This window comes from Piliocolobus tephrosceles, chromosome 5 (genome assembly GCF_002776525.5).
Source record: "Piliocolobus tephrosceles isolate RC106 chromosome 5, ASM277652v3, whole genome shotgun sequence".
NCBI lineage: Eukaryota > Metazoa > Chordata > Mammalia > Primates > Cercopithecidae > Piliocolobus > Piliocolobus tephrosceles.
In genome coordinates, this window is record NC_045438.1 from 98,906,063 (window position 1) to 98,916,617 (window position 10,555).

At 45.6% G+C, this 10,555-nt stretch overlaps 1 protein-coding gene and 1 non-coding gene across 2 annotated transcripts in view; one reads left to right on the forward strand and one right to left on the reverse strand.

The window, feature by feature from the left end:
* DDX43 (DEAD-box helicase 43) overlaps nucleotides 1-3,292 on the reverse strand; it is a 22,888-nt gene extending 19,596 nt beyond the window's left edge. The window contains exons 1-2 of the mRNA XM_023219182.1: nucleotides 2,886-3,292; nucleotides 286-341 (exon numbers count right to left, since the gene is read on the reverse strand). Of these exons, the coding sequence (XP_023074950.1) occupies nucleotides 286-341; nucleotides 2,886-3,135 (306 nt within the window). The 5' untranslated portion in view covers nucleotides 3,136-3,292. The remainder of the gene's footprint in view (nucleotides 1-285; nucleotides 342-2,885) is intronic.
* A 716-nt stretch (nucleotides 3,293-4,008) lies between these two features.
* LOC111547476 lies at nucleotides 4,009-4,109 on the forward strand. The gene has a single exon (XR_002733146.1). It is a non-coding gene; the product is annotated as a small nucleolar RNA U13 (small nucleolar RNA).
* Nucleotides 4,110-10,555: the final 6,446 nt, after the last annotated feature.

Here is a 10,555-nt window from a genome sequence, read left to right on the forward strand (position 1 = left end):
AAATAAATAAATAAATAAATAAATAAATAAATAAATAAATAAATAAATAAAATTTAAAAATTAGCTTGGCTTGGTGGTGGGAGCCTGTAATCCCAGCTACTCGGGAGGCTGAAGCAGGAGAATTGCTTGAACCTGGGAGGCAGAGGTTGTAGTGACTTGATATCACGTCACTGCACTCCAGCTTGGGAGACAGAATGAAGCTGTCTTAAAAAGAAAAGTAGAGTTAGGTGCTCCCTTAGAAATGCATGATGCTCTCTTAAGGGCCGAAGAACACAGATGGCTTACTTGGATTGTGGTGTTTGTTGTACTTTGTATATTCTTTATTTTTGACCCACCACGACCTGTTTTTAAAAATAAAGGAATATATTATTATAAGTTGAAATTAGTAAGTTGAAAATTTACCCATTTTCCTCAACAAACATTCTCTAGTTCTTCCCCCCAAATGCTCCTAGGGTTCAACAATCATTTTTTGTTTGGAAAGAGGGAAGTAAGAGGTTCTATTCCAAATTTTGGTGGGTTTTAGAAGACTCTTATCCCAGAGAGGTGGAGACTATGGATTCTGTATCAGCTTGCACAAAACCTAATTGGGTCCAAACTAGTGGAGAGGATGTAGCAAATGGAACTCTTTCATACGACTCAACAATTTTTCAAAAATTGGCAAACAGTTCAATAGACATTTCTCCAATGACATACAAATGGCCAACAGGCATGAGATGTTCAACATCACTAATCAGGTCCACGCAAATCGAAACCACAAAATGGTTGTCACCTCACATCTGGTAGGATGACCATTACCAAAAACAGAAAACAAGTGTTGGTAAGAATGTGGAGAAATTGGAACCCCTGTGTACTGTTGGCGGGATTGTAAAATGGTGCTGCCACTATGGAAAACAGTATAGATTTCCTAAAAAATTAAAAATAGAATTAACATATGATCCAGCAGTCTCATAATCAGAATTAACATATGATCCAGTGGTATACATCCAAAATAATTTAAAGCAGAGTCTCAAAGATATATTGCACTCCCATTTTCATAATAACACTACTCAAGTCAAAAGGTGGAAGCCACCCATTTATCATAGACTGATTAATAGATAAAGTAAGGTATATACTTAATAATGGAATACCATTCGGCCTTAGTAAGGAAGAAAATCCTGTCTCATGCTACAAAATGGATAAGGCTGGAGGATATTATTCTTAGAGAAATGAGCCAATTACAAAGACAATTAGTGCATGATTCTACTTATATGGATTATCTAAAGTAATCTAACTCAGAAACAATGTAAATGGTGGTTCCTGGGATGGAGCAGGAAAAAAATGGGGAGCTGTTTAAGTATACAGTTTTAGTCATGCAAGTTCCAGAGATCTGGGATACAAGATTGTGCTTATTGTTAGTATTGTGATATACATTTGAAAGAAGGTATTTCATTTTTTTCAATAAAAAAGTTGGATCCAGATCCAACATCAACTAAGTGCTCTGTAGCACAGTGCCCTTTCATCTGCTAAGTGCTAACTTCAGTGACTTTTATTGTAAACCTACTGGCTTTCTTTCATTCTTCAGATCTTGAGCCTAAGCCTTCTGAAAGGTCAATGAATCTCTGGGTAGTACAGCAATTAGTCTTATAATGTACTATTTTATAGCAGCCTCCATCTGTTCATTTTTCTCAGGTTTTAAAAATGGTAAAATATACCTAATAGGTAAAATGTGGCAATTTATACTCGGACTCAATGGCAATCAATGGGGCAATCATTCTAATCATTTTTAAATGCTTTTCAAAAAAAAATTCAGAAATGGACAGGGCACGGTGGCTTACGTCTGTAATCCCAGCATTTTGAGAGGCTGAGGTGGGTGGATCCACAGTTCGAGACCATCCTGGGTAATGTGAAAACTCATCTTTACTAAAAACACAAAAATTAGCCGGGCGTGGTGGCGCACATCTGTAATTTCAGCTACTAGGGAGGCTGAAGTGCTCGCTTGAGCCTGGGAGGTAGAGGTTGTAGTGAGCCGAGATCACACCACACTGCACTCCAGCCAGGGCCACAGAGCTGTCTCAAAAAAAAAAACCCAAAAAATCAAAAGTAAAAAAAAAAAAATTAAAAATGCAGAATTGAATGTTAACACTCAAGATGTAAGAAAAAGTTTTTTCTTTTTTTAATTTTTTAAAAATTAAGGAAACTAAAAGCAAGGTACAACTGCTCTAGGCAGCCCTACAAATGATCTTACAGCTTTTCTTTGATTCCTGGCTCTAAATGGTACTCATAGAAAGACTGATTAAGTTTTGTTTTTCATTCTAGGGTTACTGTCTGTTAAAAGGCCTGTTCTAAGCATCCCTCTTCAGCCCTAAGATTTTGTAAGTCTTCTAGGAGTTGCTCTCCCAAAGACATTGTCTGTATAAACACCAAAAGGTGGATTACTTTTTTTTTTTAATTGAGGCGGAGTCTTGCTCTGTCACCCAGGCTGGAGTGCAGTGGCGCAATCTCAGCTCACTGCCAACCTCAGTCGCCGGGTTCAAGCGATTCTCGTGCCTCAGCCTCCGGAGTATCTGGGATTAGAGGCGCGCGCCACCACGCCCAGCTTTTATTTATTTATTTATTTAAGTAAAGACGGGGATTTCGCCATTTTGGCCAGGCTGGTCTCGAACTCCTGACCTCGGGTGATCTGCCCGGCTCGGCCTCCCAAAGTGCTGGGATTACAGGCGTGAGCCACCGCGCCCGGTCAGATTAAATTATACTCTATCCCCAGGTTTTACAAATAGCTCTGGGAGAGACCTGAACCTCATTAGGTGGCAGCTGATTGGAGGTGAGGCAGTGGGGAGGGAATGCCTTAGCCCAGGCTCCGCCCCTGGCCCCACCTATCCTGCCCTGCCAGCCACACCCATTCTCACCGATCACCGCGCCGACAAAGTGGTTCTTCAAAGCAAAACAAAGCGGCGGTTCCTCGTGACCAGCGGCCACGGCCTCCGGGGGCCTACAGGGGTCTCTCCAGCGGCCACCTCTGCCGACACTATATCCCTCAGGACCGCTTCGATTCAACTCCTCCACCGGCCACCTCTCTGGTGCTCGGGACACTGTCGAGCTTCGCCGACTAGCAACGACCCATGTAGAGGCCTTGGGAGTTCCTCCGTGGTGGGACATTCTTCCAAGAAGGGGCGCGTCCAACGTCGTTGCCGTCCGACTCTGCACCACTTGACCGTACCGTCGTAAGACTAGCGTGCCAGGGAAGCCACGCAGCCGCTACTTAAGGAGCCAGCGCGAGGCTAGCCCTCCCGCCCACTCCCCTATCCCGCCCACTTCCACACAGCCATTGGCCAGCGAGCGTTGTGGGCGGGACTTTCCCTTTTTTAGCCAATCGGCTTTCTGAACCGTGGGAGCGTGCCTTGAAGCAGACAATGTGCCGGACAGTGTATTCCTTTCCAGGCGTGGGACTTTTTCCAAACGCCCACTTTGCTCCCGCCCCTACCGAACACACACCTCGGGTTCTTAGCATCTCAGTGCCTTGGAAACCTTTTTTTTTCTTTTTAAATACAGACGAGGTGTCACCGTGTTGCCCAGGCTGCTCTTGAATTCCTGGCTTCTGGTTTCAAGTGAACTTCCAGCCTCGGCCTTAAAAAGTGCTGGGATTACAGTCAGCCACTGCACCGGAAATGTTCTCAACCGTGACCCATAAAGGTAAGTCACTGTTACAAGGTGACCCAATCCACACATAAAAAACTTGAAACAACAGATTGACGAAACAGCATTTATCCTCACTAGGTAAACAGCGTTTTGATATATTTAATCTTATTTTAGTTTAGTTTTTTAAATGGTTGTAATCCATAACATTTAAAAAAAATTTTATTTAAATAGAGACGGGGGTTCCCAGTATGTTGCCCAGGCTGGTCTCGAACTCCTGGACTCAAGTGATCCTCCCACCTCCACCTCCCATAGTGCTGGGGTTACAGGCCTGAGCCACTGCGCTCAGCTCACAAAATGTATTTAATGGCCCACAGCTTAAAGATCACTGACTTGATCCTTTTGTAAGTCATAAGTGTGATTGGGTTTTCATGCCCTTGTGTTGAACGTGTCTCCCTCAAACCTTGTTATGAAGTGGGCACACTACCCACCTGGCGTGAAAAATAAAGAGAAAAAGATTGCTGGCTTGAGAGACATTCATTGCTCTACACAGTCTTCTGGATGTTTGCTATAGTTTTTTTGTTTTATTTTGTTTTGTTTTTGACCTCTGTCGCCTAGGCTGGAGTGCAGTGGTGCGATCACTGCTCACTGTAGATTCAACCTGTTGGACTCAAGCAATACTCCCACCACAGCCCCCCGAATAGTTGGGACTACAGGTGTGTGCCACCATGCCAGGCTAATTTTTTTGTAAAGACAAGTCCTAGGCCGGGCGCGGTGGCTCAAGCCTGTAATCCCAGCACTTTGGGAGGCCGAGATGGGCGGATCACGAGGTCAGGAGATCAAGACCATCCTGGCTAACACTGTGAAACCCCGTCTCTACTAAAAAATACAAAAAACTAGCCGGGCGAGGTGGCGGGCGCCTGTAGTCCCAGCTACTGGGGAGGCTGAGGCAGGAGAATGGCGTAAACCCGGGAGGCAGAGCTTGCAGTGAGCTGAGATCCGGCCACTGCACTCCAGCCCTGGCCACAGAGCAAGACTCCGTCTCAACAAAAAAAAAAAAAAAAAAAAAAAGACAAGTCCTCCCTATGTTGCCCGGGCTGGTATGCAACTTCTCCTGCCTTGGCCTCACACAGTTCAGGGATTACAGGCATGAGCCACAGTTCCTGGCCTGCCATAATTTTAGAGCTAAAGAAATACATTGAATAGATTCCTGAAGTATTACCATCAGTGCAGCCTGGTTCTGTGGCCGGACATACTACGCCAGAGCTTCAGACCAGCTGCAAGTGCATTCCTTTGATTAAACAAATTTCAGTTTAGGCCAGGAGGAATAGCTTATACCTGTAATCTCAACACTTTAGGAGGCCTGGGCGGAGGATCTCTTGAGCCCCAAGGTTCGACACCAGTCTGGGTAACAGTGAGTCCCTGCCGGGTGTGGTGGTACAGGCTGTAGTTCCAGCTACTCAGGAGGCTGAGGTGGGACAATCACTTGAGCCAGGGAGATTGAGGCTACAGTGAGCCAAAATGCCGAAATGGTGTCACTGAACTCCAGTCTGGGCAACAGAGTAGAGACCCTATCTCAAAAAAAAAAAAATTTTTTTTTTTTAGTTCAATCATCCATCAAACACAGTGGACACCAGGCCAGGCGTGGTGTGGCTCATGTCTGTAATCCCAGCACCTTGGGAAGGTGAGGCAGGCAGATCACTTGAGGTCAGGAGCTCGTGACTAGCCTGGCCAGCATGGTGAAACCCCATCTCTAATAAAAATGCAAAAAATATTGACTGGGCGCAGTGGCTCATGCCTATAGTCCCAGCACTTTGGGAGGCTGAGGCGGGCAGATCACAAGGTCAAGAGATTGAGACCATCCTGGCCAACATGGTGAAATTCCATCTCTACTAAAAATACAAAAATTAGCTGGGCGTGGGGGCGTGCGCCTGTAGTCCCAGCTACTTGGGAGGCTGAGGCAGGAGAATTGCTTGAACTCGGGAGGCGGAGGTTGCAGTGAGCTGAGATCATGCCACTGCACTCCAACCTGGGGACAGAGTGAAACTCTGTCTGAAAAAATAAATAAATAAATAAGACAAAAAATAATTAGCCAGACATGGTGGTGGGTGCCTTGTAATCCCAGCTACTTGGGAGTCTGAGGCAGAAGAATTGCTTGTACCTGGGAGGCGGAAGTTGCAGTGAGCTGAGATCGCGCCACTGCACTCCAGCCTAGGTGACAGAATGAGACTGTCAGAAAAAAACAAACCTAATAACCCACAGTGGACACCTATTTTAATGCTATTTCAATCACAGTGCCTCAGATTGAAAAAAGAAAGTACAAGACCTGGTCCATCCTGAGTTGAATGGGTTAACTCATATTCAATTAACTATATTAGCTCTTAATGCCATCATCTCTGGAGAAATATGAATAAAGTGCTATTAGATTACCTAGGAAAAGGTCGGGTGGGGTGGCTCACACCTGTAATCCCAGCACTTTGGGAGGCCCAGGCGGGCAGAGAATGAGGTCAAGAGATCGAGACCATCCTGGCCAACACGGTGAAACCCCATCTCTACTAAAAATACAAAAATTACCCAGGTGTGGTGGCATGTACCTGTAGTCCCAGCTACTTGAGAGGCTGAGGTGGGAGAATTGCTTGAACCCAGAAGGCAGAGGTTGCAGTGAGCCGAGATTGTGCCACTGTGACAGAGCGAGACTCCATCTCAAAAAAAAAAGGAAAAAAAGGATTACCTAGGAAATAGGCCAGGCGCCGTGGCTCATGCCTGTGATCTAAGCACCTTGGGGAGGTTGAGGTGGGTGGATCACCTGAGGTCAGGAGTTCAAGACTAGCCTGACCAACATGGTGAAACCCCATCTCTACTAAATACAAAAAATTAGCCAGGCATGTTGGCAAATGCCTGTAATCCCAGCTACGTGAGAGGCTGAGGCAGGAGAATTGCTTGAACCTGGGAGGCAAAAGTTAGCAGTGAGCCAAGATTGCGCCATTGCACGCCAGCCTGGGCAACAAGAGCGAAATTCCATCTCAAAGAGAAAAAAAAAAAAAGATAAAAAACATTAAATAAATGTTAGGCATTTAATGTCCATTCTCTAATCTTTAATCTGAAATGGGTAGTATTAACAATCTTTAGAAAGGAATTTTGTTGGATTCAACTTGCTGGGATTTTGTTGAGGATTTTTGTATCTATGTTCGTCAGAAATATTGGTCTGTACTTTTCTTGTAATGTCTTTGACTGGTTTTAGTATTAGGGTAATGCTGGTCTCATAGAATCTCTTCCAGAAAGTAGAAGCAGAGGGATACTTCCTCACTCATTCTAGGTGGCCAAAATTATCCTAACACTGGGAGTGAACCCTCATGTAAACTAGGAACTTTCAACAGCCAGGAAGGAGATATCCATCAAAGACAATAACCATGACTCATAAACAATGGCTTCCAGTGCTTTGAAGAAACCTCAGGTGCTTGTCACTGACCTGTGTTCCTTAACTAAGAAATGGGAATATGTGGGCTAAGAAATAGTTTCTCTTGATAAACAATTAACACTTAAGAAAACCTCTGCTTTTCATGGTGCCTCAGAGACAATCAGCTGCTTCAAGATGAAACTGAATGTCTCCTTCCCAGCCTCTGGCTGCCAGAATCTCTTTGAAGTGGATGAGGATTGCACACATCATACTCTTTCTGAGAAGCTATAACGACAGATGTTGATGCTGATGCTCTAGGTGAAGAATGGAAGGGTTATATGGTCAGAATCAGTGGTGGGGACAACAGATGAGGCTTCCTCATGAAGCAGGGTATTTTGACCGAAGACTGTGTCTGCCTGCTGCTGAATAAGAGGTATTCCTGTCCTCCAAGGAGAACTGAAGAAAGAATGCACAAATCTGTTCATGGTTGTATTGTGGATGCCAATCTGAGTATTCTTAACTCAGTTATTGTTAAAGAGAGAGAGAGAGAAGGCTAACCTGAACTGCCTGATAATATATGCTGCCTCATTCCCTGAGACCCAAAAGAGCTAGCAGAATACAAAAACTTCAATTTCTCTAAAAAGATGATGTCCACCAATATGTTATAAGAAAGCTCTTTGTTATAACAAAGGTGAGACACATAGGGCCAAAGCACCCAAGACTCAGTGTCTTATTACTCCTCATGTCCCACAACACGAACACCTGGCTTACTGCTCTGAAGAAACCACCTACTAAAAAAAAAATAAGGAAGAGGCCACAGAATATGCTAAACTTTTGGACAAGAGAATAAAGGAAGCCAAAGAAAAACACCAGGAACAAATTGCCAAGAAACACAGATTGTCCTCTCTGAGAGCTTCTACTTATGAGTCCAGTCAAAAATAAGAGTTTTGGCCAAGTGCAGTGGCTGACGCCTGTAATCCCAGCCTTTGGGAGACCAAGGCAGGCGGATCACCTGAGGTCAGGAGTTCGAGACCAGCCTGGCCAACATGGTGAAACCCCCTCTCTACTAAAAATACCCAGAAAAAATTAGCTGGGCATGGTGGTGCATGCCTGTAGTCCCAGCTACTTAAGAGGCTGAGGCAGGAGAATCACCTGAACCCAGTAGGCGGAGGTTGCAGTGACCCGAGATCGCACCATCACACTCCAACCTGGGCGACAAGAATGAAACTCTCGGCCGGGTGCGGTGGCTCAAGCCTGTAATCCCAGCACTTTGGGAGGCCGAGACGGGCGGATCACGAGGTCAGGAGATCGAGACCATCCTGGCTAACACGGTGAAACCCCGTCTCTACTAAAAATACAAAAAACTAGCCGGGCGAGGTGGCGGGCGCCTGTAGTCTCAGCTACTCGGGAGGCTGAGTCAGGAGAATGGCCTAAACCCAGGAGGCGGAGCTTGCAGTGAGCTGAGATCTGGCCACTGCACTCCAGTCCGGGCGACAGAGCAAGACCCTGCCTCAAAAAAAAAAAAAAAAAAAAAAAAAAAAAAAAAAAAAAAAGAATGAAACTCCGTCTCAAAAAAAAAAGAGTTTTTGGGTAACAGGGTAACAAATAAGATCAAACCTCATAAAAACAAAACAAAAAAGCAAAATAACCAATAAAGTAGAGTAACTATTTACATAGTATTAGATATTACAAGTAATCCAGAGATGATTTACAGTATAAGGGAAACTGCATAGGTTATATGCAAATACTATGCCATTTTACATGAAGAATTTGAGCAACCCTGGGATTAAGTATCTTTGGAGGTCTGGGACCAATACCCCCAGAATCTCGAGAGGACAATACTTGCTGTGAACCTAAAATTGTTCTAAAAGATAGTCTAAAAAAGGAATTTTGTGTCAAGCTTTTCATTTTTGTTTTGTTTTTAATTGGATCAGCTATTTCGTTGAGTTTGGGCAGTGGATTAGTAAATAACTTTTTTTTTTTAACTTTTCTGTCGGCCAGGCTGGAGTGCAGTGGTGGGATCTAGGCTCAGCACAACCTCCACCTCCCGGATTCAAGTGATTCTCCTGCCTCAGCCTCCTGAGCTGCTGGAACTACAGGCGCGCCACCACACCGGCTAATTTTTGTATTTTTACTAGAGACAGGGTTTCACTGTGCCAACCAGGCTGGTCTCTAACTCGTGGCCCCAAGTGATCTGCGCCCGCGGATTTAACATTTTGATACTGGGTTCTCACGTGGTGAGGAAAGATATCTAAAACGGTAATTCCGGGTAACACGAATATTTTTAGTTCTGTATTTTAAATTTTTCACAATATAGAGCAAAATGAATTGCTTTTTTAGACCTGTGACAGCCTAAGCCTAAGCCTTTTGCGAAAAAAAGCAGTGGAATCGCCGGGCGCGGTGGCTCAAGCCTGTAATCCCAGCACTTTGGGAGGCCGAGACGGGTGGATCACGAGGTCAGGCGATCGAGACCATCCTGGCGAACATGGTGAAACCCCGTCTCTACTAAAAATACAAAAAACTAGCCGGGCGAGGTGTCGGGCGCCTGTAGTCCCAGCTACTCGGGAGGCTGAGGCAGGAGAATGGCGTGAACCCGGGAGGCGGAGCTTGCAGTGAGCTGAGATCCAGCCACTGCACTCCAGCCTGGGCGACAGAGCAAGACTCCGTCTCAAAAAAAAAAAAAAAAAAAAAAAAAGCAGTGGAATCTCTTATCCTAAATCCCAGCTTGGTCTAGCACCTAGAAAAGCATTCACTAAGCAAGTAGAAATTGGATATGCCTGCGGGGCTTTCAAGTTACATCTACCACCTACTTTTCCCCACCAGACACGCAAAAAAAAAAAAGAAGGATGAAAAGGCGGAGTTCACGCCCAATTTTGACCTGAAGGCAGAACATTTCCACCAGCTTGCATTTTTGCCTCGGGTGTGACCTGAGGGAGTTGACCGCCAGTTCCCGAGTAGAGCGGGGACTTCTGCTCATGGGGTAGAAGCTGAATCAGTCGCCCCAGGTCCTTGGTGCCATTTCCCTCCGGCAAGCCTCAATCTCAGAAGGGGAGCCCTGGCCTTTCTCCTCCGCCTGCCCAGCGGTTTCTTCTGATCCTCCGGCTTCCTCAAAGCTCCCGGGTCTGCATTGGTGCTAAGTGGCCTGCCTTCTCCACGTAGCTCCCCTGGATAGCTACGCGCCAGAGGCACCGCCCCAGGTTCCAGGTCGTGTCATGACTTTCCTTAGCATTTGCACCGCTGCAGGATGCCTGAGTGAGTACCCCTAATGTGGGTTTGGCGGAGCTAGGAGAAGGAACGGCCCCTCTACCCTCCGAGAACTTATTCCTCCGACTCCGCCGGGCAAGGAGCCACTTTGCCACAAGGAGGCAGCAAACACCGCACCCTTGGCTCTCGGAGCAGCAGGTGCTGATTTTGGAAAATCTTAGGTTTTCACTTACCACCTGGGCTAGAGAATGTGGCACTGTCTTATATTGGGCACCTACAACCTGCCAGACTCATTTAATTCTTAGAAAACTCCTGTGAGATGGATGTGGGTATCCCCATTTC